General features: G+C 31.2%; 1 protein-coding gene across 8 annotated transcripts in view; it reads left to right on the plus strand.

The window, feature by feature from the left end:
• The window catches only part of LOC143052806 (potassium voltage-gated channel protein Shab-like), a 127,956-nt gene that overhangs the window by 93,354 nt on the left and 11,108 nt on the right, over window positions 1-23,494 (plus strand). For 4 of the 8 annotated variants that reach the window (XM_076225926.1, XM_076225940.1, XM_076225950.1 and 1 more), the window contains exons 4-5: window positions 4,883-4,918; window positions 17,255-18,325. In XM_076225926.1, coding sequence (XP_076082041.1) covers window positions 4,883-4,918; window positions 17,255-18,325 — 1,107 coding nt within the window. Of the gene's footprint in view, window positions 1-4,882; window positions 4,919-17,254; window positions 18,330-23,494 lie in introns of all 8 variants that reach the window. The other 4 variants (XM_076225945.1, XM_076225933.1, XM_076225928.1 and 1 more) reach the window with 2 other exon arrangements.

The following is a 23,494-nucleotide window of genomic DNA, read 5'->3' on the forward strand; positions in this document are numbered from 1 at the left end:
TGCCGCGTCTTCTTTTTTATATTTTCTACCGTTTTAGAAAATATGGAGAATAACTCATGAAAATGTATAGGAAAATATAAAACACAAATATGCATCGAATCCGTTAACGTTGTTTTTTTTTTTTTTTTTTGTCATTTATAAAGTAATCAAAGGATATGCCTGTATTACCACTACAAAGTAAATACTATCCGATTAATTTTGTTGCCTTTCGTTTTTTGTGATAAGTCGTAATCTGTTTTGAGTATTTTGCCTTGAGATGACTTTGAATAAAGTAATAAAATTATATTGAAATTTGAATTCTATAACGTAAACAAAATCGAACAGTCAAGTTGAGGTCTGAGCTAAAATCAATTAATCCAGTAAAATAAATACAGCTTGATTACAGGGCATTAAAAATGCAAACGACATTATGCTTTAAAAAAGACTTCAAACTGAATCACTTTGAATATAACTCTTCGTTTCCATGACAACTTACTGTATTGTTGTCTATGATTGATATGGGGTTTTCATGTATGAAGAGTGCCTTTTATCTCCGTACAACAAAGCTTATGGATATCCTTTGATTACAGAGATTAACCACGTCAACAAGAGATAGTAACACTCGTAAGTGCCTCGTCTCCAATCGACGGATACATCTTATCTTATAAAATATCTATGGAGAATACAATAAACATCTAGAAAGCAGATGCAGAGACGAAGTAGATCAGTTAAACACAAGCCAATAAGTAAACATGTTCATTCCGTGGACACAGTTCACTCGGTTTTCAACATCTGCATTATTTATTTCTTACACGTAGCATTGGGACACAAGCTTTCTGAACCGTTTCCGGCAAAAATAGCATGTCGATTAAAACAAATCCTTTGATTTTGTAAAACATTTAAAAGCTTTAATTTGATAATTATCATGAAAGTATATTTTGCAATCTACAATGTTAAAAACTGTCGAAGTAAAAATCCCACACACGGAGTTCTTTTTCTGACGTCTCGATAATTGAACCGATATTTTTGTAATATAAAAAAGAAGATGTGGTATGATTGCCAATGAGACAACTATCCACAAAAGACAAATTGAGACAGACATTAACAACTATAGGTCACCGTATGGCCTTCAGCAATGAGCAAAGTCCATACCGTATAGTCAGCTATAAAAGGCACCGATAAGACAATGTAAAACAATATTGCTTACGAACACAATGAGAAAAATTATAAAATCTCTTACAGTTTTGGCCCAGCCGTCTAAAAACTGGTTCTCGGCTTACTACTACACTTTGAGTGTAGCGTAATACAAGCGGATTCCAGTTTATCTACCACTCAGTCAGTCTCGTCAGAGTCCTGAAATCTTACTATAGATTGTATGAAATGTTAAAAAAAAAAATGGAAACATTCGTTTCTATGTAAGCTGTTCTCAAATCCAGATGTAAATATCTTCTCTACTGTGTTCAAATGCAGTCCGAGTCCTATTTTGTGTCTTTATGCATAACTTCATATATTAACGATTGCTGAACGTGCAATATGCAATATACACACATAACCAGATATTTTAGTTGATAACAGTTAGTAATCAAAATTGCAAATTGCATATTATTCCGCGCACGCAGTCAAACGACAAACACAATCGTGCAATTTGATTGATTTTTCATTACACTATTTACAAATGGCTAGTATCATTTCCTTTCATATGAATTTTAATGAACCAATTGATTGTTTAATTTGTTTTGCAAAGACGTCGGTATATATACAACGATATTCGGACCGAGATCAATAAAATGTGAAACTTATTTTTTGCTCTATTATCATTAGCCGGTAACCACAGTTAATTTGATAGTTCATATAGCAATAATGACAATTTAAAAAAATCCCACCTGCGTTTTTGCAGTAATGTACTACTTTTAGTGAAAATTGTATAATAAAATAGGCCAATAGTTCACACAACGCTAAATGACCAATCGTTTATAATCTCAGTCTGCTTATTTATCATTTTAGTATGAAGGTAAATCCAGAAAAGCGCTTCGGACACATGAAATTTATGGCATGTATGATGTGTTGTTTTCATTTTTATACGGTGCCTCTGGTGTACTATCAGTCCTCGAGGGTATACGGTGCCTCTGCTGGTGTACTATCAGTCCTCGAGGGTATACGGTACCTCTGCTGGTGTACTATCAGTCCTCGAGGATATCATCATCTCGGTGTCAGTTCTTTGGTACTGAAATATTTACCAACATTTTTTTTTAAATGTCCGTTTAAAAAAAATGAAAGTATAAAGAAACTAACTTAAAGGTTTCAACTCCCTCATGCAAAGTTGACATTGAATGGAATCCTTTAATTATACAGCTCTTAGACTGTTTCGGTTCTTATACATCCTTGGCTATCAAGTATATTTTGACATTCCTGATGAAAGTAAATTAAGAAAAAATCGCTTCAGATGCATTTTATATAACGTGATGTTTACATTTTTGGCATTATTTCCGCATTTATTACTGTTGTAATAAAGATTATATAGTTGGCGTGACAAAACACACACAAACACTCACACGCGCATAATCCAAGATACTATAAGAATCATTCAGAAAGTTCAAAGCCCTTTGATTGTAATACGAGACTACTCTGACATGCGATGTGCTTTCTGCGGTCTTGTTCTGAGCGAGTTACCTCAAAAGGCAATCATTGCAAGCAAGCCTCTAAAAAGTATGTCAAAAGTCAGACAGATTTTGAAATATAGATCGGTTATTAAACAAAGTTGTTAGTCTTCATCCTTGTCGTTTATATAGGAGAGTGGTGTGTAACATCAAAACAGGGCAACAGTTGTATATCATGCATTCGAAATAGACTCAGTTTATATCACTATTGTTATCTAAATTTTGACATTAGTCTTAAAGATGAACTAACATATTCTCATCCACAATACTATGTAAAGAATGTGTATAGAGGGTAAGGATTTTTCATTACAATAAGGATTTCAATATTCAATCGACTGACAGCTTGAACAGATACATTATAGTAGTTTCCAAGGTCAAACAAATATCTGTTGTCTGTTGGAGATGTTTGAGCTGCATAATTTTGGCATTGACTACAAATTACAGACATTTCAAGTTATCGAAAGTAGTGAAATTTTTGGTAGTTTCTGTTTCCAATGTTTTAAAGAAAATCGAATGATTTATAGTTTGGCACACTTATTTTATATAGACACCTGCTTATTGCTAAAGACTATTGACCTCTAATGAATATTGACCTCTAAAGATCTCCTAAAAGTCTTTTGTCATTGTGCAGTTGGATTGCTTTCTCAATAACGTATACATAACAGTTCTTTTTATTTATAGAAACAACCTGTCTTGATAATGCTGTTGTAAAGATTTCCACTTTGTGTCTAACAGATAATTGTTTTCTGTAATTAGATAGAGAGGGCATTGTAATTAGATAGAGGGGGGCATTGTATGGTAAAGACACCCGTCTGAAATAGGAAATAGCTATTAGAGATTGATAAACATACCTATTTTCTTTCCATACGACGGATGAGACATTATACTATTGATTTTTTCCTTATCATGTATGTGACGTCGTTATTCCTTTACTTTTTTCTCATCGTTAACGATTATATAATGAAGCCAATAGTATCAGCTAGCTCCACACTTACGACCAATTTAATTATTGTTATTTTCTTAATTTAAACGCCGATGATTTTATTAAAACAGAACAAGTATTGAATGATTTTGTTCGCGGTTCTTTCTAACTTGTATCAGGTTTGACAATTTATTTTACATGATCATTACCGTTGCTAAGGAAATTTACATTTATTCTGAACCATGATGCTTAAAATCAACGGCTTGGTTTTATTCCAATACTTCTCGATAATTAACAAACACAAATAACGCAAAATACATTTTCTTCGAGTGATAATTGGTTAAAAGAAACATTAGAAAAATCATTATAATTGTTAGCTTCGTTTACTTTGATTGCCGAGCTCTTTCTTATTCAAAAGAGACATACTTATATAAATGTATATATTATACGTATATACGGTTTATAGAGAGAGTATATCAGTATCTTGGATTGCCGAGCTCTTTCTTATTCAAAAGAGACATACTTATATAATATTAAGAGCATATCGATATCATAAAGATCACGTTTGTGTTTTCTTTTGTCGCATCGGAGTCTTTTGTTTTTTTTTACATGTAATATCACCACATTTGACCGATTATATTTTACCACTTGTAACGTGTGCAATATGTTTGACTTGAAAATCTCATAATTCCGGCACACATCACGTGACCATGTCATGAGTTCGAAAAATATAAGACAGAGCAAGTTTTCATTTGTATTGTTTAGATTGAATTACTTTTTTTAATAGTTTTTCTTTTTGATACAAGAGTTGTATACCTTTCTCTCCGAATAAGCTTTCGTTGTCTTTGATTTCTTTCTTTTCCAATCAACCATTGTTTATGAAACATATTTTTGATGCAATAAATCGAAAATGAAACTGAAAATGTCATGAAAAAAGACGTGTGCAAGAAACACAATACCGTCGGTTTTCCTGTTTGAATGGTTTTACACCAGTTATTTTGGGGACTTTTTATTCCTTGGAGTTCGATGTGAGGCAAGGCTACGTGTTGAGGACCGTACTTTGATCTATAATGGATTACTTTTACAAATTGTGACTTGGATTGGGAGTTGTCTCATTGGCACTCATACCACATCTTCTTTAATCTATATGCATTGGAATATGTCGTGCATGGTTGAGAGACTCCTTTGATGCGAGCAAGTTATGACTAAATATAGTCGCATGGTGTATCCTTAAATAGTTTAACCACCTATCCGTCATTTATCACTAATTTGATACGACAGCAAAATGATCGAAATTATTTAACAACATGTCTTATTTTCACAGACTTTATCAGAGAAAATTTGGGCCAAGCTTTCACAGGTAACGTACCCCAGTGTAATCTTCCTCTTGTCCTTTGTATCGTTAATTGGAAATGGCGATATTATCATGTCAACATTATTATTGTTCAAGTATTTACATCAGATCGGATTTTGAGTAGGAGCTTTATTTGCTTTCAATAATTATCGCTTATATTATGTTATTTTCACTTTTTAAAACATACCATTTATTTCAATCATTTTTTTTAAACCTTTTATTTCTATTTGTGAAAACATTCTTCATTTTTTTTTTTAAAGAACGCCATGTTAAAACAAGATTTATGGGATGTTGCAGTTTACATTTCAATATCGCCAAGTTCAAGAGTTATGAGTGATCTTAAAGTTGCACGGTATACTAGTCAACTTATATGGCTTGTTTAGCTAAGGTGGATAGGCCAAAAGCTAAAGGTTCGATATTGGTGTGGCTTAAAGCTGGCGATTAGTTACTTAATGTGCTTGCTTCATAGTAGAGCTTAGGTTGTTGTTACGATTTACAATAAGGCTCATATCCAATCGGTTTTCTTTATTTGCATTTATCTGTTAACCGCAAAGATTTGTCGCGTAACTATTAGCGCTCGCTCACAAACAAAACTGTTTTGGCAGCCTTAAAGGACAGTTAAACAGCAATCAGTAGTTTAGTAAGCTTTTCTGCAAGCTTGAAGCCATATAAATTATTCAATAGCTGCATCTTAGTCTTACTAATAAGTTTGAAATTAGACAAAACATTCGTAGAAATTAATAATGAATGCAAAACTTATTTATTTCACCTATAGACAACAACAACAAAAAAAGGAAAGAGGAACAAGTGCATAACCATATATATATAGAACTTATCAAATGACTTTACCAATGGGTACAAGAATATAAAATAATTTTACACCTAGTACGAATTTCCAGAATAAATGTCTGTCAGAACACCTTTATTACCTGGCAGTTTACTATAAAGGTATAACTTATTCTCGTAAAATAAGATATAGAAATAAACATTTAGTTCATATATTGGAGTATTCGTTTTGAAAAAGCATTAAATTACATAATTTTTTAAGGAAAAGGCAATTTGTAAAAAAACACGTTTTAATTCCAGTGCCGCAATAGATTCGTTATAGTATAGTATTACATTGTTTGATAAATAGTTTATATCGTAGAAAACTAATAGTTGTAAGAAATAGTGAAATGTCAAAACATTAATATATTAATTTCGAGCGCTGTAATGGTAAATCCCCACATGGTACAGATTACATGCTTTCAGATATGAAGGCATCACAACACAAATATGTAAATCACAACATTTAATAAGGCTGTGTTTGATTGCAAAATTCCAAAAATACAATGATCTTGGCATATATTTAGTATCGAGTTCTAACGATATTCTTACAATTGTCAATAGTCAAGATCTGTTTTTTACCCTCCATCAAATACCAACAAGTCCCTACAAAAAATAAAGTAGGTTAATTATACATATAAAAAAATCAATAATCTATATGAATTTATTTTGAAACCGTCAAATTTGTAAACTGTTTTTGATTTATCCTGCTTTTCCTTAAAGTCTATCCTGAATTTCTGGTGTTTATTATTTCCTGGTGGCCAAACCAATCATCAATTCTACAAAACCATTTTTTTTTCTTATGTTTAGAACAAAGAGCATGACATGTTCTTTGCCATCGTTGTCGACCTATGAGTTTGTATTTCCCTTCGGTATCTCTCGCCTATCTTTTTCTGATCATGTTTCTAATAAAAAAATTCTTGAATTGAACATTTTTACACCAAACTGTTTCTTGACTTTCCGATCAAATCTTACATTTCACCTCTTGTTCCCTTTCAATCACATTGTATTTTTACATTGTCGAATCCACAAAGTGTGATTTTGAATATAAAGCATGAGTGATGTCTTTGACTATTTGTACATTTTCTTGTATCTTTCTATTTGTTTTTAAACTTTCAGAACGTATTTTGGTGTTTTTCCTGCCTCAGTTCAGTCAGTAACTACTGTAAACATAAAATGATTTACATAGACAGACCTGAATTAGTCTCATTTTCTGTTTAAGCATATCAGCAAGATATTGTACAAATGAGCAGGTATATCTTCTTTTTTTGTTGTTGCTTTGTTTGTATATAAAGATTTTTTTGTATTTTCCTTCCCCTTTAAACAAACATTAATATGGAATTCATGTTTTCTGTCAGTGTTTCTGCTATCTTTGATACGAAGGTCCTGTTCTTGGTGTCACCAAATAGCATCGACAAATTTTGATAATTCTCTGCAGAAAATATTCTTGGTTACTTTTTTATCATTCATTGGCGATGTCATTAATAGGAAATTGTTGTACTTGATTTACTACATTTTTTTTAAACAGACAGAAATTGCTGTATGGGTTACAGGAGGGAACGGAATTAACTGTATGTTTTACAGCTTTAAAGTTTCTTGCTGTTTTACCAAATGATGTTTTAACATTTAGTATATTGAATATGTATTTATTTATCTATCAAAATTCGACTTGATATAGAATTTTACCAGGATTAACAGACAATTACAGTAGACCTATGGAGAAGGTAGACATATTACGACGAAGGATTTATGAGCTAGACTAATTTAAGAGCGTATATATTCCCCTGTTTCCTTTTATAAACTCATTGTATGTTCAGAAAACGACCAGTAATGAAATTGTTGAACTTCCTGTCCAATCCCACGAGACCGTCGCTCCTTCTGCTTGACATCATGTTACTTACATATAAATATCAAAGCAAGCACCATGAAATTTACTTGTTGCATTTTAGGATCCCATCAATGAATTGAAGCTGTATACTGAAACATTGAACATAACGGATGATCTACTTGGTATTTTAGTCATTGCTTGTACTCTACTCGTTCGTTTTATTTGCATGACGTTCCATTAGCGAAGTAATAAACAATGACAGTAAACAGTGTGTTAAGTCGGTAATGAAATGTCCCATCGATTGTACAGTCTTTTACTATACACTCTAAGACATAAGCCCGAATTTCCAGCTACTTTGTAGCTGTGGTCTTATCAGACATCATGCTGATGCCAATTACCCCAGACCATGCATCATGCTGGGTTTGTTGATCATAATCCCCCAAATAACTGGTCACATACATATTATCATACTTAATATATATATCATTTTCAGTACAGTTACAAATGTGTATAAATGATTCCTAGTGAATATTGATATAGAAATTGAATAATAAAGTTTGATCATGTGAAAAGTAAAATCACAAAAATACTGAACTCCGAGGAAAATTAAAAAAGAAAGTCCCCAATCAAATGGCAAAAATCTAAAGTTCAAACACATCAAACAAATGGATAACAACTGAAAGTTTACATCAGAAGTTGAAATAAAAACAGAAAACTATTACAGTAATTTTATCATAATTAATGTTAATATTTTAAAGTGATTAAGTTTTTATTGTAATTTATAGTATGTAATATGTTAATTGTTTGGCACAGTAGCAAATGTTATACCTGTTTAAAAAAAGATGACATAAATCTGATGTTGTCAAACAATTATGGGTATGATAGAAAAGAAGAGAACACATTGATTAAGACATTCTATATTGTTTTAAAGAAAAAAGGGGGATTGTCATCTGGAGGTTTAATTGATTTTTTTCGTTTTCTGGTAATCAAATTGTTTTTTTTTTAAAATGAAAATCAGTTCTTTTGACCACATTGATTTTGTATCACAAACCTATGCTGTGTCAAATATTCAATCACAATCCAAATTCAGAGCTGTTTTAAGCTTAAATGTTGTGTCCATACTTGTTCGACTGTTCCGCTTTCGACCTCTGCAGGAAATCTGGTTTGCCGTCACTCTTAAGTTAATTTTGGAATAGGGCTCTCTCATGCATATAGATCATAGTACTTAAAGACAAGGAGTTTTTAAAGTCCTCCCCCTTTTTAAAAACATCTGGAGTTTTTTACTGTTAATTTCTAGCTGTGTAAAGTTAACTTAGAATTAAAAGCAAGTAGCAATTAAAATTTAATTTGAGCATGTTTATTTTGATATAGTATAGAAAAACCGTAAATTTAATCGAAATTGATAGAAAACTAACAAAAATACCAGATTTAAATAAAAGGGGGAGGGCTAAAAAAGTTGTCTTTTGGCCAATACCTATGGCATATACCAGATCATTTTTCAAAGTTAGGCTAATCGTTTATGGTAACTTTTTAATTTTCCCTGATTTCACATCAGTTTGAAAGAAATCAAAGTTATTTAAGTTTATTAAATATAGAAAAAAAGGTGAGGAACAAAATTATTTCATATACGTGTAAATGCAGGGAAAGTTGTCCATAACATCGAAATAAACTAAACATGCATAAATATTCTTTATAAAGCACAAAAATGTCAGTATTCTCCTCAGAAACTAACAAAACCTTTAAATAGACTTATTAAAAGGGGATATAGTTACGATACTGTTGTCAGGTCATTAAAGATTGCATATTTTGGCTTTAACATTGATTCACTGATAGGGTCTTTGCATCGGCACTAAACACATTTATTTCTAAAAAAAACAGTTGTTGGCATGACACGGGTTATGTTCTTCTCATATATTTTATGATAGTATGATACTAAACCCCTAACGGGAGGGATTGTACCTGATATTCATATGATGAAGACATAATCTTTCAATCAGTTTAATTGAGGTCTGGAGCTGGCATGTCAGTTAACTGCTAGTAGTCTGTTGTTATTTATGTATTATTGTCATTTTATTTATTTTCTTTTGTTACATCTTTTGACATCAGACTCGGACTTCTCTTGAACTGAATTTTAATGTGCGTATTGTTATTCTTTTACTTTTCTACATTGGCTAGAGGTATAGGGGGAGGGTTGAGATCTCATAAACATGTTTAACCCCGCCGCAATTTTGCGCCTGTCCCAAGTCAGGAGCCTCTGGCCTTTGTTAGTCTTGTATGATTTTAAATTTTAGTTTCTTGTGTATAATTCGGAGTTTAGTATGACGTCCATTATCACTGTACTATTATGCATATTTTAGGGGCCAGCTGAAGGACACCTACGGGTGCGGGAATTCTCGCTACATTGAAGACCCATTGGTTGCCTTCGGCTGTTGTTTGCTCTATGGTCGGGTGGTTGTCGCTTTGACATATTCACCATTTCCTTTCTCAATTTTATATTATTATTTTTAATATATATTTTTTCTTTAGGATTTTTTTTTTCTTCAAATTTATTGTTCAGAAATACAATGAAGCTAGGAGGAAAGACACAGAGAAATATAAATTTATAGCTTATCATTTTGTGATCCACATGTGGTTATAATTAGTGAATCACTAAGAAAGTGTGTCCACATAATTTATATCTAACTGATTACTGATAACATGCTGAGATAGATTTATAGAAAAATATTAGGAAATCCGGGTTTATGTCTTAGAGTGTATAGAGCTGGCACGTCCAGATCAAATATGTATTGCTTTACCAATAATGAGTTTAATTAAAACAATGGCGGTCAGGTGAACTTGAAATTATTCATCTTATTTCAAGCTGTCCTTATTGTTTTGTATCTTGGTTTAACCAACTGTACGTCGTAGTCGATTTTTTTTTTTTTATATTTATTTTATTTTATCAAAACACAATACATGATCATGATAATATACAAAAGTATATAAATTATTCTTTACAATGCAGGTAATACAATTACAGATAATTATAATTAAGTTAATTTTAATAATTCTTACATTTACTAATTCTAAAGAACAGTTTGAGTTTTCTGCTGCAAACTTATTTTTCTATGTTTTGTTTTATTTTCTATAGTAAAATTTTGAAGAAGAAAAAAAAATGGATAGAGAAAAATAAAAGAAAAAAAATCAAAAGTTTGTCAAAAAAGTAACAAAAAAATATCTAACAAAAGAACAAATACAAGTTTGAAATTTTTAGAAAAAAAAAGAAAAAAAAAAAAAAAAAAAAAGAAGAATTGGTCATCTGTGGTTTGCTCTATATATTACTGCCCTTATATGGTTTCTGATTCAAGAAAGGTGGAAAGTAAAGAGCCAGATTTATAGGTTTTCATTAGCAAATTTAAAAACAAAAGTCTCATGTATTTGTGTGATTGTTCTCAGTATAAACACAGAAAGTGCCAGCTATTCCATTCTTTCTCAAACTGTTCTTGGTTTTGTTTGTAAATAGCTACATTTTTTTCAGTACAATACAGATCATTTAACTTATGCTTGAGTGCCTGAAGTGATAGAACTTTTTTCAAACATCGACTTGAATAAATATAATACTTAATACAGAGCAATATCTTATTTTGTACAATACAGTTTCTAACATCAAAAATACCAAATACAAAAGTCTTACAATTATAGTTAAGTGTTACGTGTGCTGTAGATGAAGTCCATGTATCAAAATTTTCTAACAAAATTTGTACTTCTTCACATTCCCACAATAAGTGTATAATGGTTTCTGGTTGTATATTACAAAAAGTACAAAGAGGGCTTTGTACAAGTTTTATTTTTTCCAGAAAATAATTAGTAGTCAAAACTAAGTGGTTTATCCTGTATTGAAACCACTGTGCTCTACTATTTGTAGTAGTTTTAAATGGAAGTGTATAAATGAGTTTCATTTCATCATTAGTGACACCAAACTTTTCCATAATTTTCATTTTATTTGTTGGTTCCGTAAGATTTTTTCTCAATATGAGGTACATATCTTTGGAACCTTTTTTATGTTTAAAAAAAATCTTGATATTATTAGGAATGCTTGGGTAACAATTCTTAATTGGCGATGTAGCATTTTTAACAAACTGTTGTGAATACTGTTTAACACAATTTATTAAGCCATAATATTTCAGAAAATCTGTACGTATTTGATACACCTTCTGGAATTCAGTCAGAGAAAAAAATTCTCCGGCTTCATCTAATAAATCATTTACAATGTGTACACCTTTGACATACCAGTCTTTGTAGAAAACAACATCATTTTCTATTTCAATTTTCTCATTAAACCATAAAGGCATATTCAAAAAATATTCCCATGTATATTCAATATTTAATGAAACAATTTCTTTCCAGGCACTCAAAACATCTTTCCAAAATGGATTTGTGCATACATTCATACTTTTTTCTATGTTTTTGACACCTGTATTTTCTAATAAGTCAGAATCAATCCCATAGAAAGCAAGAGTGTCCTGTAATTTTTTATTATTGATCAATCTTCTAACCCATGTACATTTTTGTGATTTTATGAAAGGTTTCAAACAAATCATTTTTAGACCCCCTTCAAAATAATCTTTAACTAATGTTTCTCTCTTAACTTTACCAACTGGTTTTTGCCAAACAAAACTATAAAACAAGTTATCAAGTTTTTTAATAAATCTAGAGTCTGGATTTGGCAATGATGAAAACAGATGGATTAGCTTTGGTAATGCCAATGTTTTAACCACTGTAATACGCCCAATTGGAGTTAAGTTTCTCTTGCTCCATTGCTTTAAAAGAGATTCAATCTCCAATATTTTTTTATCATAATTTAATCGTATCATCTTTGATAAATCTACATCAAAGTCTATTCCAAGGTACGAAAAATTATGTTTACCCCATGATAAGTTTAAGCTAGTACAAAGTTCATTCTGACTGTATTTCATACTGCCAATCCATACAACCTGGGTTTTACTGTAGTTAATTTTTAAACCTGAGATTTCCCAAAAATAATTAAGGTCTTTCATGCTTTCCATTAGAGATTCTTCAGATCCATCCAAAATAATAGCAGTATCATCAGCAAATTGAGACAATTTATTTTCAATACTAACAGATTTTAACCCTTTTATTTTCTTATTATTGCGAAGCTTAATAGCTAGTATTTCAGCACACAATATAAACAAATAAGGAGAAAGCGGATCGCCTTGTCTACAACCCCGTTCAATGTTAAAAAAATCTGATAAATTACCCCCTTGGTTTACAGCTGAATTAATATTAGAGTAGAAAATTCTCACCCAATTACAAATAGATTGTCCAAAATTAAAAAATTTTAATACTTCTTGTAGAAAATCCCATGATAATGAGTCGAACGCTTTTTCGAAGTCGACAAATAGGAGAAGTCCTGGTAGGTTTTTTTCTTCTGCAATTTGCATCAAGTCATATAACAATCTTGTGTTTTCTCCTATAAATCGACCTAGTACAAAGCCAGTTTGATCAGGATCAATCAAACTTCCCAATACTTTTTTAAATCTATTAGCAATAACCCCTGATGCAATTTTGTAAGAAGTATTTAGGAGAGTAATTGGTCTCCAGTTTTTAAGAAACTGTCGTGGTTTGTCTCCTTTAGGTATACATGTAATTATACCTTGTCTCTGTGTAACAGAGAGTTGACCTTTTTCAAAACCATAATTTATGGATCTTACTACAAATGGACCAATTTTTCCCCAAAAAACTTTGAAAAATTCAGCTGTAAAACCGGATGATCCTGGACTTTTATCATTTTTCATTGCTTTTAAAACATTTGATGCCTCATGTAGACAGATTGGACCCTCTAGATCATCTGACTCCTCATTTGTTAATTTGTTAACATTGTATTTATCAAAAACAGTATCAAAATTCTTAATCTTATCTGTAACAATATTTTTTTTTGAGTACAACTCTTGATAAAAAAATTTAACCTCTTTGAGAATATCTTTTTGATTATTAATCATTTCTCCATCATCTTTTTGCACTTTAGGGATAATTTTATTCGTAAAATTTCTAGATTCCAAATTACAAAAATATTTACTAGGTTTTTCACCTTCTGAGATCCATATTGCCTTGGATCTTAGTACACTCCCTCTTAATTTTTTCCCTCTAATGTCTTTAAGCTCTTGTTTTTTTTCCTCAAGACTCTGAAAGTCAGTATTGCTGTTAATATTTTCTTCTGCCCTTTGAATCTCTTTTGTAAGATTTTCTTCTTTGTCCCTCTCTTTTCTTTTCTTGTAGCTACTAAATGCTATAGTTTTACCTCTTATTTCCATTAATAAGGTTTCCAAAAATAATTGATCATCAATATTTAATAAAAAATCTGAATTCATAATGTTCTGCTTTTCTGAAAGTGGTATTGCAGAATACTGATTTTTTATATCTTCAATTTTTACATTTATTGTGTCTAAATATTCTTGGTCAGATAGCAATGAGTTATTAAACTTCCAGAGTCCTTTTCCCCTTTTGAAATCATTAAATACTAAATGCAAAACTATGATGGAGTGATCTGATCGATAGCTTGATTCTATATATGAATCTTTTAAAGAAGGTAATAACACATCAGATATGAGAAAAAAGTCTAGCCTTGACTGTTTCAGTGGTGACTTTTTTCTCCAAGTATAACGTCTTTTATCTGGATATAGTTCTCTGTATGGGTCAACCATACTTTGATTATCTATAATTTCCAATAATTTTAACCTGGCTTTTGGATTGTTTACATGTAAGTAATTGTAATAATCTATTTCAGGATTAAGCACAAGATTAAAATCACCACAGATTACAAAATACTGATTCTCAAAATCTTCAATGATATCTGATATTTTTTCATAAAAACCTGGATCGTCCATATTTGGACCATAAATAACAATTAAGGTTATCTTATGATTTTCAATTGTTACGTCTAATGCAAGATAATTTCCATATAAATCTCTTCTTTCTCTATGAACTTGAAACTCAAAATTATTTTTGAAAAAAATTGCTACTCCTCTGGAGTTTGATGAAAATGAGCTAAAATAGCATTTGTATCCCCATAGGTTTTCAATATCATTTTCTTGTGATGGAGTAAAATGAGTATCTTCTAAACAATATATATTACAATTTTTATCTCGCAAGTAATCAAAAATATCTCTTCTTTTACCAATATCGCCTAAACCCTGGCAATTTACTGACAAAATTTTAATACCTTCCATAATTCTTATACATTGTCAAATATATAATATAGAGCAAACATAGAGACCAAATATATATTAATATAAAAATTAAGACTAAAGGCTGAAAAGTAAGACAAGATACACAGTATCTTGTATAACCAGAATTAAAATCAAAAAAATTGTCCGACATGGTCACCACTGTATTGTTACACATTTGGTGTTTTGAACCTTTTTCACTAATTATATACAAAGATTTTAAGGCTGTGTAACAAGTCTTTGTTTTAAATTGTGTAGTACACAGTTTTGTTATAAAATAATTGGCATGATTTTTTTTTACCATATCTTAAACAGTCTTTCCCTTTGGTTACCTAAGGGAGATAACCACAATATTGTTATATACACATATTGCATATTTTATAGTCTATTTTAAATCAATCTAGCGTTTTAGATAAAATATTGGTTTCAAATTAAACACAAAATATCTTTGTAAGTATATAGACATGATGTAATAGAAAAAAACAACCAAAAGACCCATATGATAATGATATGACATATTTAAGACAAAAGTGTAATATTGAAATGTTTATATCAATAGTTTCACGGTTAAAGTTGAAGATATCTAACTTTCACCATTTGCATTGTTCACATCTTTGGTTCTTTCATATTCAATTCTGTAGCTTATATCATCAAAAATGTCAAAAATAATTTGGAGACCATCTTTTGTCTTCCCAAATACAGATCCATTGTAATAGTATGCTACATCAATGTCTTTATGGTGTCGTAGTCCCTTCAGTAGATCTCTATTTTTTATGGTAATGTCATCATACAATTTCACATGGTTCTTCATTTGTTTCTTTTTTCTCATAATTGCTGTTTTCACCTCACTATTCACCACTTTAACAATCACTGGTGGTACTCCAGATTTGTAAGACCTCAGCCTGTGTATTGCCACTATATCTCTCTTTTCCAGCTTTAAATCTAGGTCATCTTTCACTGTTTTTAAAAAAGACTCTCTAAGATTTTCATCATTTTCTGTCTGGAAGTTTACCATCTTGATGTTAAATTTTCGAGAATATTGCTCATTGTAATTAGCCATTGACAATGCTGAATATGATTTGTTCATAGTATCCTCCATTTCTATTGTTAAACTATTTAATTTAGTATTTTGTTCCTCTAAATGATTACTTAAAGTACTATTTTGGGATTTCAATAGCTGAATTTCTGTGTTTTGTTTGTTAGTTATTTCTGTTACTTTGTCATTGACTTCTTTTTTAATCTCATTCTTTAGAGTTCCTAAAAGTTTTTCTACAATATTTGTAACAATCTGTTCAATGTCTGATTGTTTAACAAGATTTTCCAAGGCTTTTGTTAAATCATCTTTCTTTATGTTATCCTTCAAAGCACTTTTTATTTCCCCAAGGTCTTTACTAATACCACTAAAATCTGAGCTGAGATTCATACTATTGTCACTTTCTTCACTCTTCTCAACATCAGACAATGTTCTTTTAGCTTGTTTTGAGGCCTTCTCACCAGATTTTACCTTTCCTTCTTTGTGGTCTTTATTCTCTTTATTATCTTTGTTGGTTAAATCCTTCCTTGGGGCAATAAGTGTTTGTACTGTCTTATTCAAGTTTTTACCTAAATTGTCTCTAGGCATATTGACTCTATGAACAGTTTTTACAATCCTTTAGTTTCACACAGAAAAACACTAAAAATGCAAATATAAATCCAAATGCAGAATTCTAAAGAATAAAACAGCTAAATCCTGAATCCTTATATGTAGAGGATCCTAAATATGTAATTTTCCAATAGCAACAATGTATAGAATCACTTCAAAAACACCAAAATTGAGGAGCTGAAATTAATGTGTCACACTCTTGGCAGCCATGTTTTCAAAAACCGATTTTTTGCTGGTATAATTAAACTGACAAAATGTAATTTTGCACAAAACATACAAATTGATTTGGATTCAGTATGTTCACATCTAATATTCTATATATAATAATTGTTGAAAAAATGATAAAATTTTTAATGAAAGTTATTAAAAATTAATTGAATTGTTCACCCTAGCAAAACTAGTGTTTTTTTTCACCTATAAAACTATCCAATTTATTTATAGACCACTTTTATGAGAATTTTTTTAACTATTGTCGCATTTATTTAGTAATGAAACTGAACTTTTTGCCTCTTAATTACATTTTTGTGCATACAAAAGAGGTGTCATTTCAATTCATCTTCAAGTTTTCTTAATGAATGAAGCAGTGTAAGTCAAGGAAATAGAAAAAAATGTCTGGATAAGATGTTAAATAAAGACTCATGCCGCGGAGAATTAAAACATATCATAACTCATCCATACAGTCTTTCTTAACGGCACAGATTTATATAAAACATATTTGAAAATCTTACAAAAAAGAAAAAAGAAAAAAATGTATATTCTTTGTTAGATGGAACAAAACAGCGTCCTTTTTATTCCTGACTGTTTAATTGTGTTATTTTTTGCAGGTTGTTGCCATTGTATCCATATTGTTCATCGTTCTCTCTACTATTGCCTTAACTCTCAACACGATGCCACAGATGCAGAACAAACCTGGCAAAGACAACGAACAACTGGACATAGTAGAGGCTGTATGCATAGGATGGTTTACATTAGAATATTTAGCAAGATTTTGGGCATCTCCTAATAAATGGAAATTTTTCAAAGGACCTTTAAATATAATAGATCTTCTAGCTATTATGCCATACTTTATTAGTTTAGGGTTAACAGAATCCAATAAAAATACAACAGAGCAGTTCCATAACGTCAGAAGAGTTGTACAGATTTTTCGGATAATGCGAATTCTAAGAATTCTGAAACTAGCAAGACATTCGACCGGGTTACAGTCATTAGGATATACTTTACAAAGAAGTTACAAGGAATTAGGATTATTATTAATGTTTCTAGCAATTTCAATTTTACTTTTTTCTAGTTTAGCATATTTTGCCGAAAAAGATGTGTATAAGACAAAATTTATCAGTATTCCCGAAACATTTTGGTGGGCTGCCATCACCATGACAACGGTCGGTTACGGAGATATTTATCCGACGACAGTTCCTGGAAAGATTGTTGGAAGTGTTTGTTGTATATGTGGAGTATTAGTTATTGCTCTACCTATTCCAATTATAGTAAACAACTTCGCAGAATTTTACAAAGATCAAATGAGACGGGAAAAGGCGCTCAAAAGGCGTGACGCATTAGAACGTGCGAAACGAACCGGAAGTATAGTGTCATTTCATTCTATAAATTTACGTGATGCTTTTGCTAGAAGTGTTGATCTTTTAGAAGTTAGCATAAACGGTAATAGACAATCTCAGAGGAGAGATAGCTGCGATGGATATAGTGATGATGGGAAAGGTTCAGGATCTCCGTGTGTTACCAAGTCTAGCACTGCCACTTTAAAAGCTAAAAATGAAAGCTGTGATACAAAAAGTCTTCCTGGCACTCAAAAACAAGGTACCTCTACTGCAACAGAATCTACTGACGATTGCCTAGAAAGAATGGCGTCCTCACAACCTGCACTAAATATCAGCCAACAGGTAGGTACGCATTGAATCTTTCAATCTTTTTAATGTGTGTGGACATTGCTCAACCTCCGCAGCTTAAACAATTTACATTATTAACCGTCACTTCTACATATTAATTTGTTGACACTTGAGACTAGATCTGTTTTGATTAAAGCTGTTTGTAACATCTTTTGATAATGTATATCACATTATGTTTCTTTTTGCATGACATTCAAGTCAGTTGTTTTTAATAATTTGCTGGCTTTCGTAACGTTTCTTGTAGTCTTCGTATTGCTATTTCAAAATTAAATTATTTAATAGTATGTCTATTATGTCTATCAATATGAATTTAATACCACTGTTCTTACAGTTTTGACTATTGTTTCAATAGTCTGTTCAGTTTTTGATACAATTTCATTACATTTCAATTGTACTTAAACAATTTCCGTCTAGTTCAAACACGTGTTACACAATGTAAATACGCCCATACGCAATTTGCTGTTTTGTTCATCTCATCTAGAATTGTTTTTACGTAGTTTGTCAACGCTTGTTATTTGAAAACATCAATAATACCATTTAGATTCCTGTTGATTATGCAGTTACATATTTTTGATTGTATGAAACACTTGTGGTGTAGTTTTTTAATTGGTATGAGTGAGATATATAATTAATAAACAGACGACACCTGAAAGCACACAAGTTTGACAATTTGAATTATAGCAATAACCTTTGCATTTATCCAAACATGCATCTTAATCTGTTATCTGTTATCTGCTCTTTGATCGGGTTGTTGTCTCTTTGACATATTATTCCCCATTTCATTCTCAATTTTACCTTCAATCTAGTAAAATATATTATGTTGGTCAATTGATTGATGAAACGAAGGAGAGGGGGATCTCAAAACAACTAGCCCAACCGCCGTGACTCATGTTCATGGTTCAATTCTTTGTCATGTCTTAATGTTGCTAGGTGTTTTTTTTTTGTCATTTTTATAAAATTAATTTGGAGAAATCTTCGTTTTTGGTAAGCGAATTTTGTCAGAATCTTTGGTGCTCTTAATACATTGTAATATGCTTGTATTTGAATCGGCTAATTAATTATTTTGTAAAATTCCATGTATTATTTCATTCACTATCAGCTTTAACATCTTTTCTTAGCTTTTACTAAAACTTAATGTTTGTAGTTTTTCAAAACTACTATTAAATGTTAAAAAAAAATTCTTTATAAAACATAATTGATTTGGTGGAACCCGATTGATACTGAGTATAGTACATAGAGATCGTCATATCCGTTCTCTCGCCATACCTTTCGTAGTTTGGTGTCGTAGAATAACGACATCAGTTACAGTAAACAGTTATCAAAGGTACCAGGATTATAATTTACTACGGTACGCCAGACGCGCTTTTCGTCTACAAAAGACTCATCAGTGACGCTCATATCAAAACAGCCAAACAGCCAAACAAGTACAAAGTTGAAGAGCTTTGAGGATCCATAATTCCAAAAGTTGTGCTGAAAGTGTTTATAAAATTTGATATAATCTTAAACACAGATGAAGTCTAATAATGCCCACATTTCTATAAACTATTCAAGAGTTATATACCCTTGTTAGATGAAAGATTGATTTTGTAAATCAGAAAGTGCTTGGTCAGATATTTTGAAATTATATAATGAATACAGATAAATTTGTTTTTGCTGATTTTAGGTTATCTGGATAGTTTGTTCTGAGATTTATTGTTCAGTGTTTTTGATATTTTTGTAAGTGCTCAAGACCAAGTAATATTTTCCCGAAGACTGCGTAATGTTAACTGTCATAACAATGCATTAATTACGCTTTCAGATTAATCTTTACTCAAATATAAACATAAATAGATGTTTTTGTTTAGGATTTATAATCTTGGATGTTTCGCATAGTTTCGTGTTAGAGTATTTAATTTCAAATTTGTGGTGATGTCAGCTAAAACATTATTACGGCTTTGAGATGTATGTAATGTTCTTATACTATACTACTGGGTATATTGTATCGTTGGTAATATCGATCTTTCCTAGCTAAGTGACAGAACGTAGCGACAATGACGCGGAGATACCAAATTTTATAAGTCAATTCCATTAAAAACATTCGTATAATTATCCTTTATACGTAGAAAACATTTTTTTAATCCACTGACAACGTTGGTTACGTTTCCTATGATAATAATGCTTTAGTCGTTATCATTGGTTTCCATTGGATTTAAACCAAATATGCCTGAACGTTTATTTGTCTCTAAACCTATGTATTCTCAGCTATCCGTAGGTCCTTGGATTTGATGTGTGCTATACTTCTATAAAAAAGAAAAGAAAATACTGCTCAAGTGTAATAACAAAAGACAAATACGGTTTCATCTGTGTCATCTAAGATTTACCTGTCCTTGGGATAAAAACATATTCATCTTCAAGCTAAATGAGAGCAACAGTAGTATACAGCTGTTTAATAGTCATACATCGATTAATCGAAAACAAATCCGGTTCCAGGTTAAAACAAAAATATCGAAAAAAAATTAGATTTTATATTATAATTATGCCTTATATTTTGAATTACATTTGGTATATGACAACAAGGGTCAGTTGAAGAAAATGATTTCGGCTTTCCAGTTGTAAAATTTCCATTTTTTATGTAGCAAGATTCCAGTAACGCCTGTATCGGGAGTATTAATATCCCAGTTGATGTAATATTCAAGTCGTTGGGTTTCCTATCCTATTTATTTGATAGAGGGTTACTGCTAACAATGAAGCAATTGATATACGGATTCCAAATGGTATAATTTAAGTTATCCTTTCAAACGTTATACGGGACCTTGGTGGCCAAGTTATCTATGAAGTTTATCTACTGTATAACTAGCCTGTCAACACTTACGTTGTGTGTTCAAACACAGCACACTTAAGGTACTTTTTTATTTGATTATGATTGACAGTTTTCTGTTGGGGGTCGATGGAACTCACTGGACACGCGAGATTCCTCGGGCAATTAAAAGGGATCGTCACGATAAAAAGTAAAATCACAAAAATGCTGTGTAACACAACGACAATCAACCAAGCAATAAAACAATTCAAGTTTGTTTTCCGCATGCCATCACGATGTTCTTTTACCGTTATGAAATATCTGACCAAAGACATGTTATCTTCTTATCCTCTCACTTCCAAGATAAAATAATCTGTTGCCGACAACGTATTACGTGTTTTGATAATACTTTCTCTTTTTCAAGGAACTTAACTTATTTGTATTGTTAATATTTTGTTTAATCAATTTATCTTTGGGTGATGCACTTTGCAAAAGGATTGATGAGCGTGTTCGGTTAGGTTGGCAGCTTAAGCAATTCGAAGAATTTAAAAAGGGATTTATAAGTTCTGAAATTGATTATCTGACATGTAAACTATGCAATTAATTTCTCAAATTTTAAAATGACTATTCTAAATTTCCTTCATAGGAGACACATTTTCTTATCCTAGCCACATATTACCTAAGCCGTATTTGGCAGAACTTTTCGTATTTTTTGGCCTCCAATGCTCTTTAACTTTATACTTGTCAATTTTTATCTGAGCGTCACTGCAGACGAAACGTGCGTCTATCGTATCAAATTATAAGCCTGGTACCTTTAATAACTATTTACTGTAAAATGGGACAGATGTATTTCGTGGACTAATTTGTTGAACCCGTATAGCAATCAAAGGAACACAAGACGGAGCCAAACAAAGATTATTTACTCATTTAATAGCTTTCAATAGTGTTTTTGCATATAGGACGTTGTTAATTTTTGCTGTCATTTTGTTCTTTTGTGGAGAGTTGTCTTATTGGCAATCATACCTCATCTTCTTATATAGGTTTTTTTTCCTCTCTTTTTTATTCTCCTGCAATTTTGAGTATTCGTGTGAAACGTAACCATTAGCTTAATAAATTGAGATTTTTAATCAATTTTTCTGACACTCCGTCAGGTATCAAGATTGTTTTGATGTACCATATAGACAAAAGAACTTAAAACAATACATAGTTATGGATTTATCTATATCTAAGTTACATCATGACTTTTGTTCTTTTCTTAAACATTGTCTTTTAAGTCGAAAAGTGTTAACATCATGCAACCAAACCATTTACTGGCTGATGAACAGTTGTAATGCAATATCATTTATCATATATCTTTTCATCATTTTCAAACAGATCCATTAGATGCTTGCATTCTTTATTATTTTCTGTATGATTATTCGATTTCCTTTATGAAAATAAACCATTATATCCATATTCTATTTCATTTTCCATACATTTTGGACTCGGATGTGCGTAAGGCAGACCTGGCTTAAAGTATAGTGATATATGGTAGGCGAGGAAAAAGTGACACATAATTTTTCATACTGGAGATATTTTCATTTGTCATGATTGTTTAGAAACATGTGTGACCCAGCTGTTTTTATCATCTTTTTCTTTGTCCTATTATGATGCTTCTAGTAATGTTTTTGTAATGAAAATGTTCTTGTTGCCGTAAAATTTTATTGTTTTTTCTGATTTTTCGAATTTTCTTTTTCTTTGTGAATACATTTTCTTTTCTTTTTTGTCATATTGTACTCTTTCTGTCTTCGTCTTACTACAATTCTATTTGATTTTCTAGTACACTTTCTTTTTTCTATTTTGCACAATATATTTGTTTTCTATGCCCTGAAACTTCGTTCTTGATTTTGCTTTAAAACTTTTTTCAAGCACCACTGGTGAGTTTTATGCATACAAAACGTGTGTCTGGCATAGCAAAGTATTAGCCTGGTATCTTAATCGAGTTTTTTTTACATCACTAGGTCAATGTCAATCCATGTGTACGTTTCGTCCCCGATGGTATCACCAGCCCCCAAAAAATCTGTTCATTTAGTACCATGGGAGAGAGACCAAACCATATTACAAACCCTTAATATTTCCAATTCTATAATAGATTTGTAAATCAGTTACCTTCTTGTGATACTTGTTTATCTTTGATAGTTTTGATTGCCTAGTAATCTGGTATACGTATCTAGCTCTCAATTGTGGTATTCTAGACTATTTCTGATTTGGTCAGAATTTCATTTTCCAACATATAGTATTCTAAAATCTGTCTTAGGTGTTCTAAACGGTGCTTTGTTTTTGCGCCAATTGGCATTTCATTAGCGCCAAAAAAATATTTCATTTGCGCCACAAACAATATTGCAAAA

This window comes from Mytilus galloprovincialis, chromosome 1 (genome assembly GCF_965363235.1).
Source record: "Mytilus galloprovincialis chromosome 1, xbMytGall1.hap1.1, whole genome shotgun sequence".
Classification (NCBI taxonomy): Eukaryota; Metazoa; Mollusca; class Bivalvia; order Mytilida; family Mytilidae; genus Mytilus; species Mytilus galloprovincialis.